The sequence below is a fragment of the Nomia melanderi genome, chromosome 3 (assembly GCF_051020985.1).
Source record: "Nomia melanderi isolate GNS246 chromosome 3, iyNomMela1, whole genome shotgun sequence".
Taxonomy (NCBI): Eukaryota; Metazoa; Arthropoda; class Insecta; order Hymenoptera; family Halictidae; genus Nomia; species Nomia melanderi.
In genome coordinates this window covers 9,020,350-9,047,655 of record NC_135001.1, presented here as the reverse complement: position 1 = coordinate 9,047,655, position 27,306 = coordinate 9,020,350, and the positions used below count along the sequence as shown (strand labels likewise).

The 27,306-nt window shown below is 38.8% G+C and overlaps 4 protein-coding genes across 14 annotated transcripts; all 4 read right to left on the bottom strand.

Moving 5' to 3' along the window:
- Positions 1-321: 321 nt before the first annotated feature.
- On the bottom strand, positions 322-6,344 carry LOC116430532 (serine/threonine-protein phosphatase PP1-beta catalytic subunit). Its single transcript, XM_076366005.1, has 6 exons — positions 6,225-6,344; positions 5,675-5,746; positions 2,221-2,708; positions 1,368-1,466; positions 1,043-1,282; positions 322-951 (listed from the first exon to the last, which is right to left on the bottom strand). The coding sequence occupies exons 1-6, from the start codon at positions 6,274-6,276 to the stop codon at positions 844-846; spliced, it is 1,059 nt and encodes a 352-aa protein (XP_076222120.1). The 5' UTR covers positions 6,277-6,344; the 3' UTR covers positions 322-843.
- Positions 6,345-7,289: 945 nt separating this feature from the next.
- MRG15 (mortality factor 4-like) lies at positions 7,290-9,879 on the bottom strand. 2 transcript variants are annotated; one of them, XM_031984297.2, is made up of 7 exons: positions 9,809-9,879; positions 9,228-9,512; positions 8,978-9,095; positions 8,608-8,916; positions 8,319-8,531; positions 8,072-8,241; positions 7,290-7,989 (listed from the first exon to the last, which is right to left on the bottom strand). In XM_031984297.2, exons 2-7 carry the CDS (start codon positions 9,253-9,255, stop codon positions 7,817-7,819), a joined length of 1,011 nt encoding a protein of 336 aa, XP_031840157.1. In that variant the 5' UTR covers positions 9,256-9,512; positions 9,809-9,879; the 3' UTR covers positions 7,290-7,816. The 2 variants fall into 2 exon arrangements, with proteins under 2 accessions (XP_031840157.1, XP_076222121.1); XM_076366006.1 differs by having other exon boundaries at positions 9,768-9,863.
- A 2,249-nt stretch (positions 9,880-12,128) lies between these two features.
- Positions 12,129-24,772, bottom strand: LOC116430699 (transcription factor E2F3). Of its 10 annotated transcripts, none has more exons than XM_031985192.2 (8): positions 22,787-24,772; positions 18,903-18,999; positions 18,667-18,824; positions 18,360-18,501; positions 18,065-18,278; positions 17,703-17,976; positions 17,280-17,619; positions 12,129-15,823 (listed from the first exon to the last, which is right to left on the bottom strand). In XM_031985192.2, the coding sequence occupies exons 2-8, from the start codon at positions 18,979-18,981 to the stop codon at positions 15,699-15,701; spliced, it is 1,332 nt and encodes a 443-aa protein (XP_031841052.1). In that variant the 5' UTR covers positions 18,982-18,999; positions 22,787-24,772; the 3' UTR covers positions 12,129-15,698. The 10 variants fall into 10 exon arrangements, with proteins under 10 accessions (XP_031841052.1, XP_031841042.1, XP_031841113.1 ...); XM_031985182.2 differs by having other exon boundaries at positions 24,508-24,772; XM_031985253.2 differs by lacking the exon at positions 22,787-24,772 and adding an exon at positions 22,312-22,357.
- Positions 24,773-24,997: 225 nt separating this feature from the next.
- Archease (protein archease) lies at positions 24,998-26,696 on the bottom strand. Its single transcript, XM_031984451.2, has 4 exons — positions 26,558-26,696; positions 26,313-26,337; positions 25,902-26,106; positions 24,998-25,680 (listed from the first exon to the last, which is right to left on the bottom strand). Exons 1-4 carry the CDS (start codon positions 26,607-26,609, stop codon positions 25,495-25,497), a joined length of 468 nt encoding a protein of 155 aa, XP_031840311.1. The 5' UTR covers positions 26,610-26,696; the 3' UTR covers positions 24,998-25,494.
- Positions 26,697-27,306: the final 610 nt, after the last annotated feature.

Sequence of the window (27,306 nt, the reverse complement as noted above, 5' to 3'; positions counted from 1 at the left end):
TACACAGAACATTTTACATGGAAGCAATAAATAGTCGAAAATGAGAATGTCTCGACGTTCGTAAACGCTAATGATGCCAAGGACCGCCTGGTATCTGGAAGGTGCGGATAAATTAATGATTCCCGAACGGTATAGAAGCGATCCTTGATCGAATCAATGAAAACGAAGTGTCACATTCAATTATTACATTACTTATCTTATTAAGATGTGATCAAGGAAAAGGTAATCGTTTACTCACTTCCCTTGACGTCTTTATGCTGAAACACGAAAATTAATACTCATGAAAAGCAGTGTCGGAACACGAAATTCGTTTTTTTTAAGTTATCTTTTTTTCGAGAATTTTCAAAACGTTCCATTAGCAAGCACACTCGGACAGGTTCTTCGAATGTACGGTTAATTTGTTTGATTGATTGATTGTTGTTGCTGTTATTTTTTTTTTAATCACTAATCAGTCAACATAATGATATACTTAAAAAATAGATATCTACACGTAAAATCAATACACAAATGAGAAAGTTAAAACAGCGATTTTTAAAGTCTTCGACGATCACAAACAACGCCTGACAATAAAACACCACTATCCAGAGTTCTCACCCGTCGTTATCATTACTCATGCCCCGATGCAACTCAGCCGGTAGTGGTGGAACGTATTTTACAACGTTTATGTATTTAACATTGATCTTTAATAGAATTTTTTCCTGCCTGGTTCGGGTCCCTTTAGCATTTCAGGATTAAAGTTATGTGGTGTTTAATCAAAAGAGTGAGAACTTCACTTAAATGCCAAATCAGTTTACCTAACGCATCCACTAATAGTGTTGGTGTTAAAAAATGCGGACGAGGCTGTCATTTTTTTTTGAGTGGATTCCTCTGCGGTGTAGCCGGTCTTGCGCCCTGTCCTGTATTCATTCCTATGTATTGGTATTTCGCCTTCTTCTCTGAAGGTTTTAATATCTGTGAACATATAATAATTAAAAAACATATTATGATATAAGGATCCAAGTATACCATTAAAGACAACGTAATTGGTGATTTAAAATTCAACCTGAAAGCTGCACATTAAGGTTTCGTCGACGCTCATCATTCCACCGGCGTTATCGTATTCTCCGCAATAATTCGGCGCGGAGAACAGGGTAACTAATTGTCGTTTCGCGAAGAACTCATAACCATCCTCCACTACTTGATGCGCTCTGCATATTAAATCCATGTCATGACGATTTAAGAACTTGGACACTATATCTGGGCCAAATGTAAAGGAGACACCTCTGTCATTTTCACCCCATCCCTGCAACATAAAAATAAAAATATCAATAGCATAAATCTTTTAGTCTTATACTATAAATTGGTAACCTAATAACAAGATATAATACCTGGACTTCCTTATCAGGATCTGACCACAATAAGTCACAAAGAAGACCAGTATCAGGTACATCGGTTGGCCGCATAATTCTTCTGATTTGTTCCATGCTCTGTTAAAAAAAAAAGAAGGTCAAAGTTATTGACATTTTTATATCTGATAGTGTCTGATGCTATTAATAAACAGGTACTCTGTGCACAATACTCTGACTTAATTATCTTTGGGAAAGCTGTCTTCATTGATAATACTTAAAAAAATAGATGCCATAATCCCTTGTTTACACATAAATGAGGTAGGTAATAAAATAATCAATATTTCAATACATGTACATGTTAATGTTCCATTAAGAATTGAACTTTCACTTTCTTTGTCCTTAAAATATAAATAGAAGATCAATAAATTCAGCATGACAACTCTACTAAAATGTCTTTCATTAGAATTTAATGGAATCATTTACATAACTCATTTGATAATGTTATCAACACTTATATACTACAAATTTACAGGAAACACTGTGTATTAATACAGTTAGGAACATTACCGTATTTTACTATGCGAGAATTCGGGTATTTTCACTACAAGGACATTAAAAAAAATTGTGCAATTTCTTAAATTTTGTCTCATTGAACATGTTATCAAAATATATATATATATATATATAACAAATCATTAATTCGCTAAAAAGATCAATTCAAAAAGTTCCAAAAAATAAAACAGTAAACCGGAAGTCATCACTGCGAATGAGTAGTCATATTGACTCTACCTAGGTAGATCCGGTTACATTATGACGCGAGTCACTCTTTACCCAAACGAATTTTTTAAACTTTTTAAACGATCCTCAGTGAAAAAATACAACATCGAATCACCTGAAGATCCGGGCTAAGTCCCCCATGACAGCAAAATATTTTCTCGTCGATGATGGCGGCGATCGGTAAACAGTTAAAACAATCGGTGAACGTCTTCCATAGTTTAACGTTGTACCGCTTCTTGCATTCGTCGTAGAACCCGTATATCCTGTTTATGCTGGCACACTCGTGATTGCCACGCAACAAGAAAAAATTCTCCGGGTATTTGATCTTGTACGCGAGCAGCAGGCATATCGTTTCCAACGATTGTTTACCTCGGTCGACGTAATCCCCGAGGAACAAATAGTTCGCTTCCGGCGGGAAACCGCCGTATTCGAACAACCGTAACAGATCGGTGTACTGGCCATGAATATCGCCGCAGATCTTAAGTGGCGCCTCCAGTTCGAGCAGGATCGGCTGCTGAAGGAAAATCTCCCGTGACTTCAGGCAAAGGCCCCGTACTTCACCCTCCGTCATTACAACGGTCTTTCCTGGCCGGCATCCTCTGACTGCGCCCAAAAATTCGCACGTTTAGATGCATTTTGACCGGCGCCGCGTGTCGTGAGGCTTCGCGAGTCGAGAGTTTCGTCTCACAGGTTATGTACGCCGAGCATAATTTTCTACGCTGGAGCATGAAGGTGTTTTCTGACTGCCAAGAACCGATTCAAGGGAGCAAGGTCAAATACGATTACACTCGGGTGCCACGAATCCCCGTGTAGTCCTATAGTTCTATCATTGCACGTAATACTATCCTGGCGTGTTGGGGGAATTGCTATAGTCAGGGCGAAACTTTCTGATCGTTCGTCATCGCTGCGAGATCACTGTTGGGTAAAATATTATTTCAAATAGTACACAGTAAATGATTTATTTTGTTTTGTTATTTGTTGTTGTTGTTGTTGTAATTGTGCGCATAATTATTGAAAATGAAGTGACTGCCGATATAAATATCAATGAGGGAAGCGACCTTGACCGACTAAAAACTTTGCCCTGACTGCAGTTACGCTTCCGGTCAATTCGGGCGGTAATACTTAAACATGAAACGTCATACGTAATGAAATATATTTTTTTATATATATATATAAATATATCTATATTATATATATATATATATATATATATATATATATATATATATATAGAGAGAGAGAGAGAGAGAGAGAGAGAGAGAGAATATTAGGTATTTAAAATGGATGTATTATCATTGATAAGGTGAACAACGATGAATATAAGAAAATATATAAATCGACGGCGTCCATTCGGTAAGTCCGACGTTTCATGTTCCTCTATTTAACGTCGCATTCTGTCCACTCATACGATTTGCTCGACTGGCAGGCGGGATCAGTTTCCAAAACATCGGGAAGATATGTGTCACGGCTACGACTTTTCTTTTATCTTAATCAAAACAATCGCATTCTCGCGACAGATTCACTTTTCTTTTTCTCGTATGATGCAATTATTTGAAGAAACGAATAGGACGGGGGGTTCGATTATAAAAACGGCGAGCTACGTAGTATAGGTTTTCTCTTGATGCAATAATCGGGAATACGAAAGGTTGTCGCACACTGTAGTTATAATGCTTCAAAGGGATTAAGTGGCTATACGAGCCTCGAATAATACAACGAACACAAACTTGCAGGAAAACAAAGTCTAAAAGAAATGCTCAGAGCCATTTAGTTATGTGTAAATCGCCTAATCGCGATTATTACGAATACAAACTTATGGAGCAATGATCAGAACTGGGAGAAAAAACGTTACTTCAAATATTTTATTTCTTCAATGGAAAATAAATTTTTCACTTAAATATTTAAAAATAGTATTTCACTGGAAATAGACGGTTTTTACTTTGGAGTATTTCTGTTCAGCTTGGCTGGATCATTCTGTGTGTCCACGAAAGAGTCAGCAGTTTGAACAATAAAATACTTGAAACGTTACTAAAAATATTTTCGTTCTTTGAATTTTATCCAGCTCTGGTTAGAATCGAACGAGAACCCGAAACGAACAAATTCCGTGTGAGAATAACTCTTCAGAACCTTGTGTCAGTGTTACGGGATTATTTATAGCTGTGAAGGAGTTCATGGTGTGGTGAAACTGAGCCGATGGTGGTTATTGGAAAACTGCATATCAGCAAGGTCACATCACAACAATCCAAATGCTATAATCAATAAGAAAAAAAAAAGATGTTTCTATACAAGGAGATCTATATAAGATTTGTAGCGAGCATACATTAGAAACGTCGTCTATTAATATTACGGTTATTTACGGAAACAGGGCGAACGATAAAAAAATAGAAAATCGTCATGGTTATATTTGATCAAACACGCGATAGTTTGGAACGGCCTCTGCTCGCGACATATTACGATTTATTTCAACAGTTTTATTTGGGAACACATACAGGGTGACTGAAAAGTTAGAATTATACATTAAGGTCCAGTAAATACAGTATGATTAAGATTTAGTGAACGTTTTCTTAGTATATTTTTACCATATTATTCTGACACAAAATTATAATCTGTTTCTTCTTATTTCATGTATTCTTTACACACAGAAATGAGAAATTTATTTAAAGAAAGTAAACTTTATGCTTCGTCAAGCATTAACATCTGTACTCTAATTATAACAAGTTTTTTTGCTAGAAGTAATGTCTAATCAAAGAATGACTCACACATTTAAGTGCATTAATCTGCACAAAGATAATGAGTGTCTCGTGTTTATTCCTGAAGAATATGCTAATGAAGCCAATATTACAAGAGACATTTAATAAATGAACACACTGAGAAGAACATAGCCATGAAATACAATAGACTAATAGTAACAACATATGCATGGTGACATATTTATAATATGCTATGAAATTTTAAAAGACATTATGATGTTATTCTTGCAAAGTGTAACTCACTCGTTCACAAAAGGTGGAAAATTAGCTTGCACATAATGTTCTTCTAAAAAAAAAGACTAATTCAATAATAAATAAACACTGGCAAGTATTATATCAAGCATGCAATTGAAGAAGTTTCCATTCAAGCCATTATTTGCGTGCAAATTGGATCATCCTGAATGACCTTCATAAAAATATAATCCATCACTTAAAGAGTTACTTCCATGTAAACATGATACTAAAAGGACATTCAAATTTGAATGTTTACATTACAGATGTTATTTTTGTAATCTCGATACGTAGTGATCTTGAAAACTCAAACTGAAGAGATGCTGAGGTATAGTGGTACGAGGAAAGCTGAAGGAAGCATTATATAGTGACACAATAGCAAAATCAACCAAGAATGTAGATGATATCTTGGGAGAAATTTAATATTGCAGCTGCCACAATACTATAACTATCTTCTCTACATCATCTTACGTTGTTAATCATAAGCAAACGATGGCGAGCGATCACGCACGACGTTGAGGCAGGTAAATAACGCAACTAAAAAAAACGTTAAAAAGAGATCTACGTGAGGTTTGTTTCCTTGTTGCGTACCGACAAAATCCGAAGAGAAAATATCTTTTAGCTTGGCTTTCTTCTGAACCTGGTCTTTCTGCGTGTGGTATACTTTACCGCGCAGAGTTCCGACACGTAGCATGAGAAAGAGAACAAACAAAAAAAAGAAATAGTTTTGCCTTTGAGAAAATAAAGAAAGGTAGGGAATAAATTCGTGGACGGTCTGGAAATGTAAGAATTAACGAGGATTGTAACACTGGAAGATCGATATTTTTTTTCCTTTTTGTTAAGCTGTTAGACCGCGAACAAAACAGCGTTCCAACGAATATGGGAAATCAAGAGAAACCATTTACGGACTCATAAAAGCACAAATATCGGATGTCGTAAAATAGACCACGCATGATTTTAATCTTCCTCGGATTGAAAAGAAACGTATATGCTCGATGTACGCGGCGCGACATCGGATCGACTGAATTTTCGCTGGATACTTTGGAAAAATTTCCCGTTAACTGTACACCAAATCGAAGACGGGAATCTCGGGAACAACTTCACACTTTCTTCCCACTAAACCTTCCTTTTTATCACGTACCTTCCAACAATCTTTGTATCAGGTTGTCGACGTTCAACTCGACATCCGCCATTTTTCCTTGCCACTGACTGACTGACCCGATGTTTGTAGACTAGATGATACGTTTGTGTACGCAGTTAACTGTATATACATCTGTACCACAGACGAGGTATAGGATAGCATTGCAAGTTTATGGGACTCGATGTCACATGTTCTGAATTACCGACTATGTAAAAGAAATCAGAGGTTTTGCTCTGCCCTCTACACCTAGAGAACAGTCAATAGGAAAACTACATCAAGCGAAATGATGGAAGTTGACCAAGTAATAAATATGGTAAACTAGTATACAAACGTGTCCGTTATAATGTTGCCATGCTTCAAACTCCAAATGCGCGAATCTACTTTACCGTTGAAACGTCACATCGCAACGTTCGATACAATGAATACAAATTTTTTGATATCAGCAACACTGTACTGATTGTCATTGAAAATTTCAATATGTTTGATTCTCATTCCTATCACTTTAAGCGCTGTCATGCAAAACCAGCCTTAGTCGATATGACAGTGCGTGACATGAAAATGATAAGGGGTACAAGTAGTAGTCCCGAGCGCATGCGACAAAATTTTACATTGCATGCATGCCTCTCCTATACCTCGCTTGTGTATGTACATACATCTTGTAAATTTGTGTATTAGGTGTGCTGTCATCGACTGCCAATCCTATGTCAACGAAAAAAGGATTATAACAAACTGAACATTGTGCGGAAATTTCAGAATTTATTTGGCGAGTAATTAACGGTGTTATTACTGATGAAAATGTTTTTCCTTTTTTGAAGAAAGAATGCTAAAGTAATTTTAATATTAAAAACCAGTTTGAAGGACTTCATAATATAACAAGTTAATAAAAAAAGATATTTTCATTTTTACATATTAAAGAGTATTTAAGAGTACTTAGTTTATCTTAAATTTATCTCATACTTTTAGATTTTATTAACAAATTATATTTCTAGATCATGATGAATAATATTCCAATAAGTACTTGGATTTTCTTAATTTTTTATTATCTACAAAATGTTTGACCACATTGTTTACAATTTTTAGTCATAATTTTAGTCATGTTTTTTTTCTGATTTTTAGTATGATAAAATAATATCATAAATTTAATATATACAAATAAACTTGTATACTTTGAAGAATGGTAGCAATGGAAAAAACTTATACTTTTTTTGATTAATCATCTCAAACATGTATAAAATTTTAGTTAAGTAGTGAAATTGTAATACACTGTATGTACAATAAATAAAAGATGCTAGTTATATACTTTAATCTAAAGTAAAATATGTACTATTAAGTGTAATATATTTTTCTGTACACATAATAAACTAAAAAATTAAGTTCACAATTCGAAAAATATGTTTAACACATAATTTGTAAATGCCTCACATTTTTACAGTAATCTAATTATTTTGCATACCGAATTAATTATGTCGTAACAGTATCAATTCCCATGTTTTTATACAAAAAAAAACTGTTTGCACCTGTCGTACAAAATAGTCCAAACAAAGAAGAAATAATATTATTATAGTTAAAATTATGCATTAATTCATACTGACTTAAGCATACTTTCTGTGATAATCTGGTGGTGAATCTGCATAATCTTGCTGAAGATTGAAAAGCTCACCATTATTTTTCTGTAAATATTGTAAAAAATCGTGAAAATGAGATAACAACAGCTGTATACTTCTTTCATCCAATGTGGTATATGATAACATTCCACCTAGTCTCACTGTAAATATAATAAGAATTATATAGAAAAACTTTTCCCAATTTAGCTATATATACTTCTGAGATTGAACAAAGAGTAATACCAAATAGCCTTAGTAGATGAAAAGCGCCATATAACTGGCTAGGTAGTGTTTCAGGATTGTCATTCATTATTTGAATAAACTGTGGACGTTCCCATTTGTATAATAACTGCAGTCCTAAAGATATATTGAAATATTCACGAATACCTTTAGTTATTTCTAATGTACTTTCCCTAAAAATTATTAATTTGTAATTAAAAACTGTGGTAGTTTTAACAACATACATATAATAATTGCTATTTATAAATACCTAACAGAATCATTCTTTCCTGATGATTTATATTCCACATAGTCATCTAAAATCTTATCAACTGTATTTTTCACAGGTAATGCAGGTAATTTGTGGTGTTTTAATATAACTTCCGATTCATCTATAAGTACAAATTTTAATTCTTCTGGAATCTTAATTTTAACTTCTACCTTGGTAAGATACTCTTCAGTGTCACCACAAGGCTCCATCCGGCTGCAATGAGTTATATTTTTTTTCACGTTTCTACCTAGTGCAATAATATTTTTTTTAACGATGATATGGAACATACCTGCGTTTTTTGCGTGGAGCATCTGTAGTAGAATCATGCGAGGATGATGGTGTGATGGCACTACTGGTACCCTTAGTAAATCTGCTAACAGTTTTGTCAACAGTAGCAACAGGAGTACTAGCTCTACTATCAGTATCTTTCTCACGGCCTCCTTCGCTTCTACGGCCTTGAGTTTTAGAGGATGTACTGCCTTTCTTGGTTTTCTGTGTAGATTGCTGATTCGAATGAGCTCTCTGAACCTCTCTTTGCCTTTGTACATTTGCCTCATTGTACTTTAGAACTCTACTTTCCGGAACCCACTCATCCCAACTATTTGTGAAACATTAACGTTTATCAAACCATCAAGCTTTATAAACAAATAAATACTCACTTCTTATTCCATCCAGCATAGTGAATGAAATATTTAATCTGTTTTTCTTTAGTAATGGAGGACTTTAGACATTTTGCTTCATAAATCAATGGTCCATGGAAGCACAGAACTTTCTCGCCTATGAACAATCATATAATTTTAGAAAGGGGATCGCTGATTAAATACGTGCAAAAGGAAAAATAACATTCATTGATTAAACTAACACACGGTGAAATTTTCAATACGGTTGCATTGAAACAGAAATGCATACCTTCTTGAAATTTACATTTCGGTGGCATGGCCGTGTCCTTTGAACTGTTTATTTTGACTGGTGGTTTTTCAGTCGTCAGTTTTAAATTCTGTCTAAATTTATGAAATTACTCAATAATTCGCGCCAACGGGAAACAATTGATTTCCACTGATCGACTTAAAGGACAACTTTGAAAGTGGCGTCTCTGTCTTTGTCTCGTATGTTTAGACGTAAAGTCTGATACACATTACACGCTAGTAATATAGTCACCTCGCTAGAGACTCTTATACCATGCTATTTCCTACCCTGTATAGAGAGAAACATCAATTGAATTTAAATTCAATTTAAAATGATATACTCACAGTTACGCGAAACATTTCTAATTCAAATTTCTAGCTAAGTGCCTTAGATGAAAACAATTCTATTGTATCCTGTTCTGTAGTAATAACTATAAAACTATATAGTTCTGACAGTTATGAATCTACTCTCTGTTTCAACTCGTGAATTATAGCTTTATAAAGTATTAATGAGTTGTACATAATTGACATTGATTTTTTATACCAATTTAAATATGATATAGTATTAAAACTGAAAAAACTAACTATTTCGTGTAATTCTCGAAAAGCGAATGATTCACTCCCGACCACAGCTGACGCGCGAATGACTAGCGATCAACGGCAGCGCGGATATAAATGGCCGTACGTGCATCTCGCGCATGCGCATTTCGTCATATAAGTACGCACTCCTTCAAATTAAAACACGTACTACAATCAAATTTCTACACATTTAAAAGTATTTCTTTTGTCCAAATTCTTTTAAAAATCAAATCTTATAATAGACTTGAAGATTTTCTTTGATTAATGAAAAGTATAACGAACAATTTAGGACGAAATAAAATGAAGCACGTGTCGGGTTTTTAAATCAGTTTTCAAATAATTGCAGAAAATTGACCGGAATTAGGTGAACGATGAAGGTGACGAAAAATATAATAAATCACATCTATCTACGACGTTACACAAGATTATATTTTGTAACTTTCTCCTCTTTTTTCCATGATGTTAATTCGTAGGGTAGTACCCGTAAAATGTGACAAAATTCCCGTTCGTCGTATTGGTACGGTACATCATTCGATTTGTTTCATTCGTTTGAAACAGTCGATCGCAAGCGATACTTTTTTTCCTCCGTGTCTTTTTACTATTTGCTCGGAACAGTCTCTCAAATATATTCGTAGAAAAGTGTGGGTGCATGCGAGAATTCGCGCGCGTGCACGAACAATGATAACAGCGGCATCCGCCGGCAGAACCGAGGTTTCACAAGGACTATCGATGTGGAAACACGCGTTTTCTCCCCGATTTTTACCTTCCCTTTTTTACTCGAACGAATGCATGGATCACCTCATTCGTTTGCCTGAAATGAATAATTTACTCTTCGATGTTCTTCTTTTGTTTATCGCGTCGAATAAACGATTACGAAAGCTCCCGCGGAACGGAAGGAAAATAGAAGAAAATACGAGGAGCGCCGCTATTCGACAGATTGCAGGAAGCGGGTACAAGGTTCCCCGCGAATGTCGGATTTAAAAATGAAATGATGGACTGCTCATCGTGACAAGTTATTACAAAAAGATCTCGCAAAGCCTTGTGTTGAAGGAAAATTCGGTAACAACAATCATCATATCAAATGACATAATTAATATTTCTCTCTCCCTCCTTCTCTCCCACCCTCTCTCACTCTCTCACTCTCTTTCTGATACACGCATGACATATTGCATATATAACACTTTATGTACAAAGCTAACTTTAGCGCGCGTAAAGTTTTCGTGTTGTTAACTAAATTAATATGAAATTTATATAAACGAGTTGGTTCTAGCAACAACGTTAGACTCCATATTGGAACAGCTTTAGAAGGAGACTGGACGATCTACACGAGCAACAAGATCGAAGAGATTCGAACATGAAGCAAAATGTTACTAAGTACTGTATGAAGCAGCATTTTGATTCCTGTTGCAACGGATAATCTACCTGGATGATTAAACTGGCCTGTTTTAACTCCTTCACACCTGATTAATAAAATAATGGTAGTATACTACATTCCTGATAGAAATAGGCTCAAAGTAAAGGTATACATATGATTATTCGCCATAGTTCTAATATTTTGTCAGATACTGAAGCAGTAGAAAAGTGTATATTATAATGTGTGTCGAGTCTGAAGGGGTTAATGTGTATACAAGCTGTAGGTACATGTGACGTTTAATGTTTGAGCGCATATTCGTCGTATAAAGATGCAAGTGCATCCTTTTATGGGTTCTACCGATTGGTTAATTGCTAACGAATACCATGTGCAATACTGTATCGAGCGATATTATCACAGTCCACGAGGGAGAAGGGATTAAAGGCACGTATTTCTTAAGAGGTTGGACCGAGCGTGTACCTGCGTCGATGAACATTACGATATGTGCATCCAACATATTCTGTTCAGTCGTTTATTTGTAGGGTTTAAAAGAATATCTATAAATTCATTAATTTGAATGTGGACTGTCTCGCAGTAGAGTTTAACGGTTTAAACAACAAAGGACGAAAGAGTAAACAAACAATCGAAAGTGATCAAGCACTTTAGCAGGCAACCAAAACGCGACAGTGACGGTTAAGAACAAAGAGTTTGACCGCGGAAATAAACACAATGAAAAATTATAAATGTAAAGCACCGCCGAACGGAAAAGATAATAATAGATACGACGAGACTCAAAGAACATCAAGGAAGGTGTCAACTGGCCGATGATCAAACGTTCAGAGACAGGATGATTATTGATAGGGGAAGGGGGTTGGAGAAAAATTCGGTAACAACACATGTTCGTATATAACACCATATATACAAAGCTCACTCCAGCGCGCGTAAAGTTCCTTTGCAGTTAAATAAATTAATATATTTTGTTTCAATCACTGTCGGTTTATTCACCTAAGCGATTTTCCACGAATTTCCCATATTACAACACCTGAAAACGGCGGGAAGCCGGTAGAGGCTTTCTCTTTCTTCTGCGTATTATTTTGTGTGTTTTTTTTGTTCTCTTTTCGCGTGGTCGTCGCTTGATGCGTTGCTTCACTCCGCCAACAGAGAGAGAGTACCAATATTAACTATTTATAATTAAAAATCCTAACGTATTCAGACTTCGCGAGGTCCTTGCAAATATTCAGGTAGAAAATATCGTAACTTCTCACTGGTGTGCCGGCGTTCGGGATCACCGACCATTTAACACTCGACAATCATTAATATCATTCTCATTTATGCCACTCTCACGCACGCACACACACACGTGTACTACACGCACTCGGTCCTTTCTCTATTTCTCTCCCATCCCTCTCGTTGCACGATGCGTATGAAAAAAGCGCGATGCCACCAGTAAATTGAAAACGGAAACGAAACTAGTACAATCCTCTCGATTTGCAGATAGGCGTGGCGCGAACACCGTGCAGAATAATTTCGTTCGCGATCCTTAAACGAAAAGAAAAGAAGAAGGATACCGATACGACCAAGCGCATTTGAGATCTAAGATAAACAAGATACGCGTGTAGACGATTCGAATCATCTCCCACTGCTTCGTCTATCACGAAGACGAACAGTGCTCGTTCGATTGGATCTACATTGCGCACGTTAAATACAAAAGCGATGAGCCGATTGTTTAAATCGGTCGCATGATTCGCGCGAATGAAAATTGTCCGTAAATCCTCATTTGTACGTGACCGGCTCGAAACAACTCGCGCCGACGTTATTCTGCACAATCTTCGCAGGACTATAAAATGTACGTACTTATTACATATACATACATACATAATAAGTGAATTTATAAACTAACATTCTTCTCGTGTAATGCTTCAATAATAATATTAAATATAATTAAAACTAACTAATCAATATCTTGTGATAACCGTTAATGAGGTGTCTGCAGCATCTCTCTCTCTCTCTCTCTCTCTCTCTCTCTCTCTCTCTCTCTCTCTCTCTCTCTCTCTCTCTCTCTCTCTCTCTCTCTCTCTCTCTCTCTCTCTCGCTCTTCCTTTCTCTCTTTTTTTCCATAGGGGTCGTCACGTTCTTACTTGTATATATATATTCATATATATTCATATATATTCACATATATATTCATATATATTCATATATATATGTGTATATATATGTATGTGTATATATATTTGTATTATTTACAGTTGCAGAAGGGTGTGATCATTATTGTGTAGGCACTATGGCTTTGGACGTACACTAAGTTGTACGTTAGGGTACATCCTTTAAGAGATTTCCGATCGAGATAATTTCCGCCCGGTGTCGCCTCGACCCCATCCACAGGAACACCAAACAGTACTTCGATTCACGTCAGTGTCAGTCAAGATAAGTAGATCATCCGGCCGTTCTTAGCGCGGCCGGTGTTCAAAGCCACACCGCTGCGGAAATTCTCTGTTGCGAAACCCCTTAGGTCAGGTCCAGAATAGTACTGTATCCTGAATGAATCTTAGACGTTGATCGTTACAATTAGAATTAAATATGCGTTTATATGCGACGATACAGCCTAAGATCGTTCCTTTCTGTTCTCTGTCTTGTACGCTCGAGTTCGTCTCCGTGTTTCGCGACATCATCGAAGAAGCTAACCAACGCGATGTGCAGCAAGACTGACACATATATATGGGTACGGTGTAGGATGACGACAACTTGCCAAAAATTGATCAACTCTATCTTCATCCGTGTCAAGGGATGAACTGTTATTATTATTATTATTATTATTATTATTATTATTAATTAATTATATAATTAATTAATTACTCCGTGCACATCTGTCGAGCCACAAGTATTCCCCACTTTTATCTCGGAAAACTCGACCAATTACAAAAGTATATAGAATAAAAACTATGCCTTCATGCCGTTTACTTTTTGCTTTCTACTATTTCACTCTCACTCTCATTCTTACTCACTCACTCACTCTCTCTCTCATTCTCTCAATCTCTCTTACATCCACCCACTCTCCTCCATTATTTGCAACACGAGTCATTGATAAGCTTGCTACGCATTCGACCGAGTTCAATAAATTTTTATAACGCGTAAATTTCCGTTCCACCCCGGACGCCGGTCTTAAACACGATTTAGAAAAAAGAATTCAGTCCCAGTGATAAGAAAAGACCGACCGCCCGGAACTAGAACGTTTCCCGTCTCCGTGCTTCCCTTCTTGTAATTATCACGTCGATAGAAACATTACACTGGGAGGGACTTTTCTGATGAATGATTTTCCGCGTGCACTACTGGTTCTATTAATTCTTCTTTTCTTTCCTTTTTTCATTCTTTCTTTCTTTCGTTTTTTTACAATTCGATATTTAACGACAAAAGAAAACCGATCGCAGTTTTCTCATCGACAAGAGTCCAGTCTCTCCTCTCTTTGAAGTTCCAAATACATATCATACCCCCCCCCCCCCATTCTCTCTCTCTCTCTCTCTCTCTCTCTCTCTCTCTCTCTCTCTCTCTCTCTCTCTCTCTCTCTCTCTCTCTCCCTTGCTTTCGTTTTTATCTCTTACTTCATTTACAATATTATTACATATTGCACAGAAAAATGGCTTCGCTCCGCCAGACAGTTTCACAACGTATTCGAGAAACTCAATATCGGCCACGTCCGTATCAAGCCCGGAAGTACTCGAGAGCACCGCGTCCACAGTTCCATGTGATATGTTTTACCCTCTGCTTCTCGCGGCACCGACCTTTCCCATCCGCAGAGAGTCGAATTTTCGACAAAATGAAAAAAAAAGAACTACAATAAAATGAAATAAAATAAAATAAGGTAAAATAAAAAGGAGAAGCGACCGCCACGATACCATGCGCTAATGACCCTTTTTTCACTTTCTTTCGAACGTCGCGTCCACCTGATCAACGAATCTGTGATTAAAAAAAAAAAAAGAAAAAAAAAACGCCTCGGCGCGAGACATCCTCGACAAAATACTGTCTCGGTATTACATCGTTACGCGAACCGTTACGAATCATAAAGTTCTATCTATACTTCGTATTTACACATTCGCGGGTTGTCCTCGAACGGAACTCAACAGGCAAAATCAATTTTACTACAGCCGGTTCGCAGCGATTTTTTGCTTTTTTTTTACAATTGTTGCATGTTTGATTCGCGTGTAAGTGTGTGGTATGTGTTTTCATTCGGTTCATGCGACATCGTCGATATGAATTCCCCGTTTTCCCTTTTGTTTCTCCGCCATCCTAACGAACAAACAGTCCCAAGGCGTCTCTAAACAATGCTCTCTCGATACGGTTCTCGTTATTTAAAAAGGAAAAAAATTGAAAAAAAAACAGAAACGAATAACGAGCAACTGAAAATCGCCAATTGTGATTTGTGAAGGTGCCGATCACACGAATTAACAAAATTGTTTCTAGCCATTCGAATACTAGGGAGGCGAACTCAGAGTGATAGCCCGAATAGGCAAATGTACTGTCACGATGACGACGGTGAGGATGATATTTCTAGAATGTGAAATCAAAGAGATCCGAAAGCCCTTCCTCCGTGCCTAACGAGAACGAATAGTCGTTTTCTGAGAGAGGCGGTTCCAGGGGCAGCAGGTGTTCTCCGAAATCGAGAAGATTTAGATCTGCAACAAAAGAGAGAGAGAAAATGCTGGGCTTGTCCTGTGCTTACAACCACCCCTTGCTCTCAGACTCCACCTATACTCTGCTCTCTAAGCTATTCAAAAAAATCTGAATATTTGAAAATCTGAAACTATATACTCTTAGTAAACTGAAAAAAGAATAGTATTCGATAGGATAATCTTTTGACTGGACTGTATTGGCATCTATGTTGAAATATAAATAATGTACGAGTAAATAGATAACAGTTGATTAGATTGCAAAGTCATTTTATTAGAAACAGTTCTATAATACTGAAGTAAAATCTAAATGCTACGTAGAATTAAAGCACAAAGCATAAAGGTGTTTTTCATAGAAGCAGAAAGTAAGTGTGCATAAATAGCAGCACAGTTTCACTAGAAAAGAGGAGCACAAATAAGATAATAATCATTTTGTCATTAAAACGTACCTTCACGCGATACGAGCTTTGTTGTTTGAAACCGTCACCTAACTAGAACTCTGCCTGTGATGTGATTTTAATTGTTGTAACACACAAGTCACAGCCAGAGCTCCATCAGGGCACGGCTATCCTCCATTGTTGAAAAGGCAGAGGACATTGAGAGAAAGGTAGCTGGAGCCAATAATATCATGGAACAGTTGATGGAAATCGGCTCTTGCTATCTTTCTTTCGAAAAGTTTGCTTTCTACAAAAAGATATGGATCCCTTATTAGCATGCATCACGTTTCTTTCAAGCTTGTAAAATTATGGTACTGAAGTTGTAGATTTATTGTCATCTACAACATGTTTTATTTGCTTGTGCAAGAATGAAACGTTTTAGTTTTTTTTCTTTTTAAATATTTCGGAAGTGTAGGAAAAGTTGGAGTGCGAAAAGCATTTATTTAAAAATCGAAGAAACCAAAAAATTGTAAAGATACAAACAGATTAACAGAAAACGTTACAAAAATTGCAGTTGAAAGTGAAGCATAGATTAGTAAATAAAGGAAAATATATAAAATTTTAAGCGTCGTTGAAACTATCAACTTATAAATTAACAACAATGAAAAAATTAAAGGAAAAAAACCTAAACAAAAAACAAGAAGGTGAATATACACTCGATTTGTTTTTATTCAAATACATGATTCAATAAATTTCTCTTTAATTTTGCCATTAATTAAAACTATTATATTCACCTTATTGTGAAGCGATAACAACACTTATGCCCGAAATTTGCAACAAGATGTGGTAGTATATACAAAAGCATACATGCAAAGAAAAGCAAAACACACAATATTATGCATTGAATTTTGGAAAATAAAGAAATAAAAATAAACAACATTAATTTTAACATGATACAAAGAAACGTTACATTTGTATATAATATTTTTCAAAAGTTTTCTTAAAACTTTCATTAAAAAAGAAAGCATCAAAAGTGAGAGATAAATTTGAGTTAACCTTAATTTAAAAGACATACGCAATCCTACCTGGAGTGCTAATTTGATCCTCTGTCTGTAATTGGAACTTGCCACCTCCCATTGGTCCATAATCATCGGATTCACATAACAACGCGTCCCTCGTGGATGCAGTTGGAGTACACAAACGAGTATTCAACGAACTCTCGACAGAAGGTACTGGTTCTACCCGAACCCCACTTCCTCCATTGGCCAACAGTTCAGGAGGCAGATAAGGTATGTCGGATTCTTTTGACGAAGGCACAGGTTGCGTCGCCGTGTACCCCGGATTGGGAGACGTTTTAACTGAAGGGTCATCAGGACAGAGGAATACTTCTATTTCCCCATGAGATGACCTCATGTGCATTTGTAGCTGTAATAATATTAATAGTATTACATAACGATATATTTAATACGAGTATTACTTCTTGCACAATAGATTAAAGAAACAATTACCTTTTGTTGACCAAGATTATTGATAGGTTGCGGAACGTGGAGAGTTGCTTCTGGTGGAGCCTTTACCGCCATTATAGCCTGGTCTTTGTACATTGGAACAGAACGTAAATCATGATACGTTACATAAGCGTATTGTCTGTCTGCGCAGAGTTCCCTAAGGTTTTTGTCTGCACCATGAATTAATCGATCCAAAGTGTTTTCCTTAGCTTCTAAGTCCGCCACTTCTCGTCTGAGATCAGCAATATCGTTCCTGTCATTTGGTAACTGACCACCTCTATAACATGTAACGATCACGATTAATTTTTATTTACACGAATCCTCTTTTTTTGTATTTGCTTCAAAGTGAATGAGGTACAACGTACTTCCACTGAATATTGTTTTTACTTTTTTTCTCCAGAATTCCTATACCCTCCAACACATTTGTAATATCATATATACGACGTTTCTGTACTTCCAATTTTTCAGATGCTACATTCAAATCTACAACACCATCCTGACTGCTTTCTACTAAGTGTATGAATTTTTTTGTAAGTAAGCTCAGTGATGTATCATACCGTGTCCTTTCTACTGTTTTACCTATAAAAAGAATATAACATTTCTCCCTCTCTAACAGAAACAGAACAATGTATTTCAATATAAAAAGAAAGTGAAACTCACTTTTGGTAGGTGTGTGACCAGTTATAGAACTCGATCCAGATCTCCTACGTTTACCTCTAGGGGCCTTAAAGGCAGATTGGCTGGGACCTGTTGTTCCCATTTCCAAATTCAGTCTTCGTTTCACTGCCTGAACTGAAATTTGCTATGAAAACAAAGATAATTAATTAACGTTAATTTTTGAGAAACTCAAGTAGGGTGTGAAATTTTTAGTATATATAAAAAAACTTGTTAAATATTAATCATGTGGTTAATAGAAAAATGTTATACGGTTCAAATATTTTCTCATTGCAAATGTAATGTTATTTACTTCAGTTCGAGGTGGTGGTTGTGTGGGTTTTCTTGTTACTTGATAACAAGGTGTTTGTCCATATTGATGATCTTGAAGATGAGGACTTGGTGTCTCTTCAGCCACCTTTTGTGCTTGTACTTCGTCCAATGAGCCATCGTCCAAAAACTCTGTTTTTACTAAAAGTGATAGATCGGCATATAAATCTATGGACACATTGGACTATATATGTGAAGTAATTTACAGTTCATACATACTTAATTTGGTCTCTACCATGTCTGGTGTAACAGGCCTGGCAGGATCTTCCAAGACCACTTGTCTCCTTACTCGAGGCATTTTTTAATTTACAAGAATCTATAACAATTATGAGAGTAAGCGTAGAGTAAGATTATAAAGACATAATCTCATAGTAATTACTAAGTTTACAGTTACAAATTAGTAACTGTTTGAAGTTTGAAGAAATTAATTAAGTTTTTATATCATCCTACTAGAAAGTTAGAGTACAAAATAAACATGAAAAAATATGAATTATTAATTATAACACATTAATGTACAGATTATTAATATTAAGGAATACTGTAAATGAGAGAATATGTTATGTTTAGAACAGTGTAATCTTGGATTATGTAAAACAATTTTGTTTGTCAATTATTTGAATAGAAATCAAATATTTTATTAGATACAAAATAAAAGATACATTCCTATAACACTTTATGAAGTATATTCTTCATCAAATAAATAATTATATGCATTTAACATTTATTTAATTTTCATGTATTATTTGTTCACATTAATGTGTTCAAACCACCGTGAAATTAACGTTAGCTTAACGATCATAGATTTAACAATAACAGTTTCTTGTCTAATTTCGACTTGAAATGTCGAATTCTCAAATATTTTCAGAAAATGTGTACATTCTAATATCACCCATGAAGGTTAATGGGTGTACACCATTCTGGCAGCCACGTATTTTTCACGCTGTTCCATAATACCGGGAAAAAGTGTTTATTATCTTTGATATGAAGCCACTTATTATTTATGTAATGAAATATCAACGTGGAACAGCGTGAGGTTAAAACATAACGTTCGACAAAAAGATTAATACCTCGATAACCTTGTCAACAATATGCTTTATCAAAAATACCATTTGTATATGAAAAGTATCGACAGAGAGGGGTGCAGATCCAAATAAAATTTCTATCGATTTCGTCCCTTCATTCTCGGCTTTTTCTGAACGCTAACCATTACCGAGTGAATTTTATTCAGTCGAGATAGCACATTTAAGGAGAAGTGACTTTTTTGATGCATATCAAAGAACAGACAGCATAGGGAAGAACCTTTCTGTTCTCGAATCAAATAACATTGGTAGAACCTAATAATAGAACTTGAATTCCAAAGAACTTCACATGTGTCTCCAGGGAGAAAGTGACAAAGTTTAATATTAAAATAAACGACGAACACAAACATGTTATCATGATTCAACAACTTAAAATTATGCGATCAACGTAACATGCACGCGTGGAAATAGTAGATTTCAAATAACGATACGAAATTCATGTTTTTCTTATACGGTACTATGTAATTTTTTTATTTATTGGGTCGTAACATAAACACGTTCGGATATACTAAATATTCTTTTTGTTTTATTGGCTTCGCACACCACTGAAATAATAATGCTGAATTTAAATCAACCAGATATGGTTCCTGTTATTCAGCACGTTTATACGCAATTTCAATAAGTCATAAATAAATTCTCAAAAGTAGAATATGTTCGTACTTCCAATCAGATTTACTTACGTTACTAGCTAATACAAATTAAACGTAACATTGTGTTTCATGACCTGCAGCTAGTAGATGAGAACAATACATTGTGCGTAATACGACAGCAAAAGAGAGAAATTATAAAACAGTCGAAACTTCATCGCACACAAAAATACATAACTAAACGGAAGTTGTGGAAGAAGCGGCAAGGTGACGATTCCACAAAAAAAAGGGGCATCCGATGAAAATTACAGTATCATTTCTATGAAGTCAGTCCTCGAGCATGGGCGTATAACTGTACGCGATGAAATAAAGTGAATAAAAATGAACTGAAAGAGAAATTTTCTTTATTTTTCTTTTGCATTATACAATTGTTAAAAAAACGATATGATGCCAGTAGGTGATTACCCGAAGAACAACTGAATAGACAAAAAAGGAAGATTAAAAGTGGAAACAACTTTCACAGTCTGTTCAAATTAAGACGATGAACGCGATTACGAGAAGAAAAAGCGAAATTTATAGGGAAAAAAGATGCTTAAAACACAATAGCGCAACACGTATCGTTGAAATTTTTGAAATAAGTCACTGTCAAGTGAAAACTACCCAGTAATCGGATTCATCGCCAACTTTCGTGCAAGTTTCATGATGCAGTAAGAATTCATCCTTCGGGAAAGAGAGAAACGAAAACGAAATGTCCGCGAAAAAGAGTGGAGGAAACGGATCCTAAGGCCCCCGTTTTCAAAAGGCTGGTTACGCGCCTGAGCAGACCCACAGTGCGGCCGTACACGAGAATTTTCGAAAAAAAGAGCAAGCGTCTCGAGAGCACGAGGCAGCGTTCCGGGTGTGGTTTAAAGAGGCACGCCGCAGGATCGTCGTGTTACAGCAGCCTTGCGTTGTAAGCAGTTTTAGAAGCGAACTCCCATTCGAACTGCGTGGTTGTCTCATTTTCGCGTGTTTGGCCGGGTACACACGGCCGGCGTTCGACGGGTTCGCGGGGCCAATAGCACGGTAAAGCGCATTCGAAGGTTGGGAGCAATGCACGATGCGGAGGCATTGATTGGTAGGATGTTATCTCGAAGATAAAACCCGACTAGTGTAACTCTTGCCGGGCAGACGGCCGTTGGACGGAAAACTAGCGTGGCATCGATTGGTAAAACCTCTTTATAAACGCGATGTATAATCATACGGAGCCGAGCGTCCAGTAACAAGACACAACAATAATAATAATAATAAAAATCCTTGTCCCCTGTACGGGAGCATTTTTACAGTTGATCGAGCATCGAAAATCTGAAAAGTGTGCCTGGCTGCGAAGAGAGCACAGAAAATGCGGTACGAGTGTCTCGGGATGATGGGTTTCGTTGCGAGTAAACGGGGCATGCCTCGTGTGTACGAGGCTTCAGGCCCCAGATGTTAGCGACGAACCTTACTGTCCCCCTTTTTTTCCTCGGCTCTTCCGCTCGTAGAAACCGCACAGGTCGCGGGGTCTCTATCGACAAGACCCAGATCGGCCCCTTTCTCTTATCATAGGCGAAGTGGAAAACGCGCGTAGATCGACCACCCTGACTCACACGTACATAGTGACCGCGATCAGCTGTTAGCGTTGCTAGCAGGCTCATGAGTTCGTCGGTTTTTTGCCCGTGTTTCTTCTCGTCGAATGTCGCGTGAACGAACGTGTTACCGGTCACCGAATAAATAACAAATGAGAGGTGATCGCACCGAGCCCGGCTATGCGTACTCGCGAAATCCACACGGTACGCACCGAAGCGGCCATGCATACGGGAGCGGACAAGCGAGCGAGCGAACGGACAAAACGAGGGAGCGCGATTATGCGAGTGCGTGCGCGCGCGCGTACTCACGGACACATACAGTGAGCAGCCGGGGTTCCCGACAGAGAGATATACTCACACGGAGAAGCATAGGATTCGCACGCGATGCGCAGAGCCGTTTAAAGAGCCAAGCCGGGACTAAGGTATCCCTAGTTAGGCGTGCTACCGGCACGGTCATGAGGAAACGTAGGAATCGGTGCACGCTTTCGCGATTGATCGCGAGAGATGCCAGCCGACTTTCGACGCGGCGAATCAGTCGCGCTCGAAATAACGGTCCCCTTTTTCTTTTCTGTCTAGGCGCGCTTCAGTGAGCATACCACCTTTTCCACGATCGTGGAAAAGGAACACGCTGCGTGCGTGTACGCGGCACCACGATGAAACGCTCGGCTAGTACAGTCTAGCTGGGCAGGAAGGGAAGGAAGAGGCGGGGGGTTCGGCACTCTGCCGCCTCGTATTTCGAGACGATCCGGTATTCTCATGGGCCACAAAATAATTTCGAACAGGAAGGTTGTGGACAAGGTTCGCGCGTACCGTATTTTTTTCTTTTCACTTACTTGGCTCTCGAGCGTGCGGCACAAAACCGCACAGTATTTTGAGACGGAGGCTCACGCTCTCTTCCGGGAGGTTCAGCCAGCACACGGCGCGGCGCGTGTCACAGCACCGACGAGCGAGGCATATCCTTGCCTCCTCGATGGCAAATACGTCGCCGTCGTGGCCGTGATCGTTGGTTGTCGCAACGTCGATACTTCTAGACGTGATTTTCACTGAGCTCTGTCGATGACAGGACAGATAAACGTGGCCTGGACGACGAGAGTGAACCCGGTCCTCCCGAGGCCGACGTGCACCGATGTTTCTCTTAGCTTTTTCTCCTGGATATCATGTACACACCATACATACGATTCACTCCCTCGCCCTGTCACGTTTTTCTCTCCCTATGTATCTGCTTATACCCGTGGTTGTCGTCGTTGTCGTCGTTGTCGTCGTCGTAGTCGTCGTTGTCGTCCTCCTCCTCGATGGTAGTTGCGTGGCCTTTATTTCTCTCTCTCTCTCTCCCTTTCCCTGTGTGTTTAGAGTGTACGTGTGTGCCTGTCTTTCTCTCTCTCGCTCTCTCTCTCTTTCGCTCTCACTTTCTTTCTCTTTCTTATATATCTTTCTGTTTCACTTTGTCTCTCTACCGCACTGGTGCGGTGTCCATTTTCTGCGGGGCCGATCACGGCAATAGGAACGACAGCCAAGCAGACTGGGGGCCCAAAATAATCGGGTGCAAGGGCCGAGCCGTACGGGCGATCGTCGTGTTTTCAGGTTCCGGGGAATGTAGAGGTTCGAGAGTTCACGATAAGCCCCGCCTCGACATGATCGGTCGAGCCACCGGCAAGGAAAACGAACCTTTTCTGTCCGGGGTGTCGCGCGCGCACACGAGGCCGGCTCGTGAGCTGGGCGATTGGATGGACGGGGCTCTGGCTGGCGCGCTGGCAACTGGCTCGGGCTACGAGGCAGTAGACCCGCCTGTGCCGGTAGTAGTAACACCGAACCGCGTGTCCGTGCGCTCTACTGCGCTCACAACGGCACGCCCGGTGTCACTGTGTCGGTGGCCTTCTACCAATGTTCCGGCACGTTCCTGAACGAGTCTCTGTCACAGTGGTAGTACGTGCTTAGGCGCCTGTCATGTGTCGGTGCGTTCGTGGACGCGCGCCTATAACGTACCGGCGCACCGGCCATCTGCCGGTCGCACACAGGAGTCGAGTACGCGCGCCAAAACCATCACTTCGCTTTTCTCCGTAACCACCGCGCCGCCAGCTATCACGGATATATCCAAAATGTTCCTAGACCGTGCCACCTTTCGATCGTTTCCCACGAGGTTTGCCTTTTAATCGGCACGCCGTCGGTTCGCTTTCCCCCGGCCTGCCAAGGAGACGACGTTTCCTCAACTTTCACGACGATGTTTGTTTATGTGGCTTAGGGTTAGACGGTCGGCGGGCAACACAGAACGTTGGACTTTTTCGGTTACACAGGCTGCAGTCATTTGAACCGTGAACGCACGAGAAAAACAAAGGATCCATGAGTCGGCGCCGTGGGTTTCCGCAGATGCAACGAGCACACGCGCCAAAACTGTTCCCCTTAGTTTTCCACGAAACTGCCACGCAAGCTCCGAGTCGTGTAGGTGAAAAATCCCTATGCCCCCGACTTTCACGCGACACGATCGTATTCGGTAGTTCGGACACACGTTTCTGACATTCCGCGATGTTTTTATATATTGTCCTTTCCGGATTATTACCGTTTCAGTCCGCCATGGTCAGGGGTGTGCGCTTTCCGAACAATCGTCCACGCTTGATGTTGGCAGTGAGTCCCTTTAACGTGGGCCTTATCACGGATGAAAGGGGGCAGAAAGGAAACGGATTACAAACACACTCTCGAATTACGTAATTGTTGTAACCGTTTGATTCTATTTCCTCGGCTACACACACTTCCGATGATTGGGAGGATCCCGATGCCTGTCGTTTCTTGCCCGAAACTGAGCGGGCGGTCGCCGCTTCCTTCACGATGGAGGGGTGTCGGACGCAGGGCCGTACACTTCGCACGTGTAAACGTTGGCCTAATTTTTCTTTCCGTTTCGCATCACGTACAAATGTCTTCGAGATTAATTGATCGTTTATATTCTAGATTAATCCTTGCTGATCCATCTGCTTTGAAATTTCATATGTACAACAATTTCATTATCTTTCAGCCTGTTACTCGGTCGATGAATAGTTTTATTGACAAGAGCATAAAAATCGCATCTTTTTATTGTACACTTATAAAAATATACAAATCTGAAATACATTATACATTTGATACATATGTATATATATAATTTATATATAAAACAATGAACAACTGTCCAGGGTTAAATATAATAAATAGAATCACAAGAAGGTATTCCTTATCCTTATATTTAAAAATACTTGGAAAAACTGGCGCCGGGGAAAATTGTTCGTTAGCGGTGAATCTCGTGAACCGTAGGGTTCCAGGATACCTTGGCATGTACCTGAGATAGGTCGGCAAGAAGGGAGCCCGGTGTTTTCTTCGTAACGTATTTATTTGAACCCTACGCAACTACAAAAGGATCGTACCCTACGCAGGGCGTAAGGGAGGTATACCCTCCCTTCCTGCCTACTCCCGTATCCATACGGTCATCCCCACTTCTGTATTTGAAGTATTAAACCAAGCCAATTTCTAAGGACACGCCAAGGAATCAAACGTAACACCGTTCGGGCACGAACAGCTATATGTCCACGATGACGAAAACTTGGGGCTGTTCTGATTCCGGACGGTCCAGTATTTGCATCGCCGAGTATGTTATGGCTTTTACCTCGGCGTTTTGTGTGTGCTTACCGATGGTGAACTCCTCCCCTAAAGCCATCGCAGTGATCTTGTAATTCTCTCGGTCGAATTCGGTGATCTTGACTTTCTGACAACACAAACCGACCATTCTTAGAAAAGACTTTGGTTTATCAGCAAAGACAATACAAGATGGATATGGAAAGGCTGCAACCACTCAGAAAACTTAGGTCCACGGGGGAACAAGTGAATCAACACGTGTGCGAAACACGTGTCTTTTAAGAGCAGTAACATCTGGAGAGGAGGCTTTACACGTAACGGTTTTTCGAATGTTCGTAAAATTAAATGTACCTTCGCGACGAGAAACGGCTCGGCGCTGAATATAAATAACAGCTCGTCAAGAAAATGGAAAAGAAGGCTCTCCATGTCGTGTCCTTCCGCCTCGATGTAATTCACCTGGGTCATTTGAACCCGCTCTAAATCCGTCATGTACCCAAACATGGCCACCGCGCATTGCTCGAAAGCTTCTTGCAAAGTATCGCCCCACGCGTGCAGCCTACGATGCGTCATGATCATTACACGAATTTTTATTAGAACGAGCGGTTAATCACGTCGACACGATTCGTCGATACGTATTTTTCCATTCTGCTCGATAGGAACGATATTATTCCTCGTTCCATTTAGCGTTTTAGGTTATCCATGCGAGTAACCTCCAAAACGTACCGGTGTTCATCCCGTACGCATTTATAGTTCTATACTTACTGTACATCCGCAGTGTGGTCCAGATCTGAAAATGAAATATTCGAACTTGAATCCTTTTTATTTACTTCGCGGAATCGTACGTAAGTGCAACTATAAAAGTTTGGGAGTTGCAGTCACACGTGTGGCAAAATGGAGGCTGGTACTGTGGCGCGCCGGCTGCCGATTATATTATTCTAACGCGATTCTAGCCTCTTTTTCATGGATTCAGTGCCTCGTTTTCAATATAATGCGGTACAATTACTTACATTCGTATTTCGCCGGTGGTATCACAAAATCTTCTTCCTTGAGCGCGTCCATGATTGCGCACAGCTGATCTCACGTACGTGAATAACCGATCAGCTGATTCTCTGACAGGTTTAATCAATGGCGGTTCGGCTTTACGTGCGCGAGATTTTACTACGTAGATGGCGCTACGTAGAAGGATAGTTTGTAATCTGCATACCGACTGAGTAAGGTCGGTATATGTAAAATTTATTGCAAAAATAAAAAAAATGTCATTAAGTAACAATACGATATTCCTTTCTTATAATTACAACGCAAGAATCATATAAAAATGTTCAAATTAAACATCAATTATTTCCAATCGATTTTACTATTCGTCGATCGTGAAATAGATCTTACATTTCATCTGGAATTTAGGAATTTGGAAAATATTTTTCATTTAGTGTTTAGTGAGAGAAGAAATGTGAAATTTCGAAATGATTTGTCTAAATAAAGTAGATATTTTATGATTGATTTGCATGGACCGCTTCAGACGCAGCAACCTCCGGCAACTGCAGTCGTTGCACTTGCTCTGCCAGCCGCAGAATGCGGGTCATTCGAGTGTTTACAAATCGCTGTGCGAGAATACGCGCGATTGAACACAGATTTCGAGCCTGTGTCATTTTGCGGCGTATTAGTTTCCATGATAGCAACAATCACCATCCAGTGAGCGGTGAACCGGGCAGCCGGCCTGCAAATGCTAACCAACAGACCTACATATTTTTCTTCTGAA

What these genes read in the sequence shown, in the direction of transcription:
- LOC116430532 (XM_076366005.1), bottom strand. Translation starts at nt 6,276, where the DNA reads ATGGCGGATGTCGAGTTGAACGTCGACAACCTGATACAAAGATTGTTG. An exon ending in GATACAAAGATTGTTGGAAG is followed by an intron (nt 5,747 to 6,224) that starts GTACGTGATAAA and finishes TGCGCGGTAAAG; the next exon opens with TATACCACACGCAGAAAGAC. An exon ending in CCTTAATGTGCAGCTTTCAG is followed by an intron (nt 952 to 1,042) that starts GTTGAATTTTAA and finishes ATATGTTCACAG; the next exon opens with ATATTAAAACCTTCAGAGAA.
- MRG15 (XM_031984297.2), bottom strand. Translation starts at nt 9,255, where the DNA reads ATGCCACCGAAATGTAAATTTCAAGAAG. An exon ending in GAAATGTAAATTTCAAGAAG is followed by an intron (nt 9,096 to 9,227) that starts GTATGCATTTCT and finishes GATTGTTCATAG; the next exon opens with GCGAGAAAGTTCTGTGCTTC. An exon ending in GCTCCACGCAAAAAACGCAG is followed by an intron (nt 8,532 to 8,607) that starts GTATGTTCCATA and finishes AACTCATTGCAG; the next exon opens with CCGGATGGAGCCTTGTGGTG.
- LOC116430699 (XM_031985192.2), bottom strand. Translation starts at nt 18,981, where the DNA reads ATGCCTCGAGTAAGGAGACAAGTGGTCTTGGAAGATCCTGCCAGGCCT. An exon ending in TGGTCACACACCTACCAAAA is followed by an intron (nt 18,279 to 18,359) that starts GTGAGTTTCACT and finishes TTCTTTTTATAG; the next exon opens with GTAAAACAGTAGAAAGGACA. An exon ending in GGATCAAATTAGCACTCCAG is followed by an intron (nt 15,824 to 17,279) that starts GTAGGATTGCGT and finishes CTTTTGTTGCAG; the next exon opens with ATCTAAATCTTCTCGATTTC.
- Archease (XM_031984451.2), bottom strand. Translation starts at nt 26,609, where the DNA reads ATGGACGCGCTCAAGGAAGAAGATTTTGTGATACCACCGGCGAAATAC. An exon ending in ACCACCGGCGAAATACGAAT is followed by an intron (nt 26,338 to 26,557) that starts GTAAGTAATTGT and finishes TTTCATTTTCAG; the next exon opens with ATCTGGACCACACTGCGGAT. An exon ending in GACCACACTGCGGATGTACA is followed by an intron (nt 26,107 to 26,312) that starts GTAAGTATAGAA and finishes GACGCATCGTAG; the next exon opens with GCTGCACGCGTGGGGCGATA.